This window comes from Penaeus monodon, chromosome 21, assembly GCF_015228065.2.
Source record: "Penaeus monodon isolate SGIC_2016 chromosome 21, NSTDA_Pmon_1, whole genome shotgun sequence".
In the NCBI taxonomy this organism is placed as follows: domain Eukaryota; kingdom Metazoa; phylum Arthropoda; class Malacostraca; order Decapoda; family Penaeidae; genus Penaeus; species Penaeus monodon.
Window position 1 is genome coordinate 19245669 of NC_051406.1, and position 605 is coordinate 19246273.

Sequence of the window (605 nt, forward strand, 5' to 3'; positions counted from 1 at the left end):
GAGAATACGAATGGCAGAAATAGCAACCATAAAACCTATTTAATGATGTATTTCGTTTTTAAGGCTCCGGTCGATTGATTATGTGGATTACATTTTTAAACTATTGCACCCGTCATTGCTAAGGTTTTCATTCTATGTTGTCAGGATGATCATGATGATTGTATTGATCTAAATTAGTGTAATCGACCATTTCATTGATGGCGATTATATTTTTATTGTTGTTTCACAGACTCCTTACAACACTTTAAGCATATCGAGTGAATTTCGAAATACTTTTTTTCAGTTCCAACCAATATCTTTACGGACGAGAGATGCCTGGAGCGCGAGGTGTCCATCCTGACAGTCCTCTACGACACGTTCGACGACGTCGCCCCCAACAAAGTCAGCAAAGGGTACGATTTGCGGATTTGTGACACGGAAGCAGGGTTGCGCACATGAGGGGGGTCAAAGAAACTGTGTATAGTATATAACTGTGTATTCAGCACCGTTCATCCACGTTTATATAACTGTAGTGTTAAAATGTGACTGACACATGCTACGTTTAAAAATCCACTTCACGGCCATATTGAGTAGTATTTATGAATGACCATAATGACATAAGTACT

The 605-nt window shown here is 39.0% G+C and overlaps 1 protein-coding gene across 1 annotated transcript in view; it reads left to right on the plus strand.

Moving 5' to 3' along the window:
- Positions 1-605, plus strand: part of LOC119586304 (adhesion G-protein coupled receptor D1-like) — a gene marked incomplete at its 3' end in the record, with an annotated part of 16586 nt that overhangs the window by 8232 nt on the left and 7749 nt on the right. Inside the window, 1 exon segment of the mRNA XM_037935010.1 lies at positions 284-392. Coding sequence (XP_037790938.1) covers positions 284-392 — 109 coding nt within the window.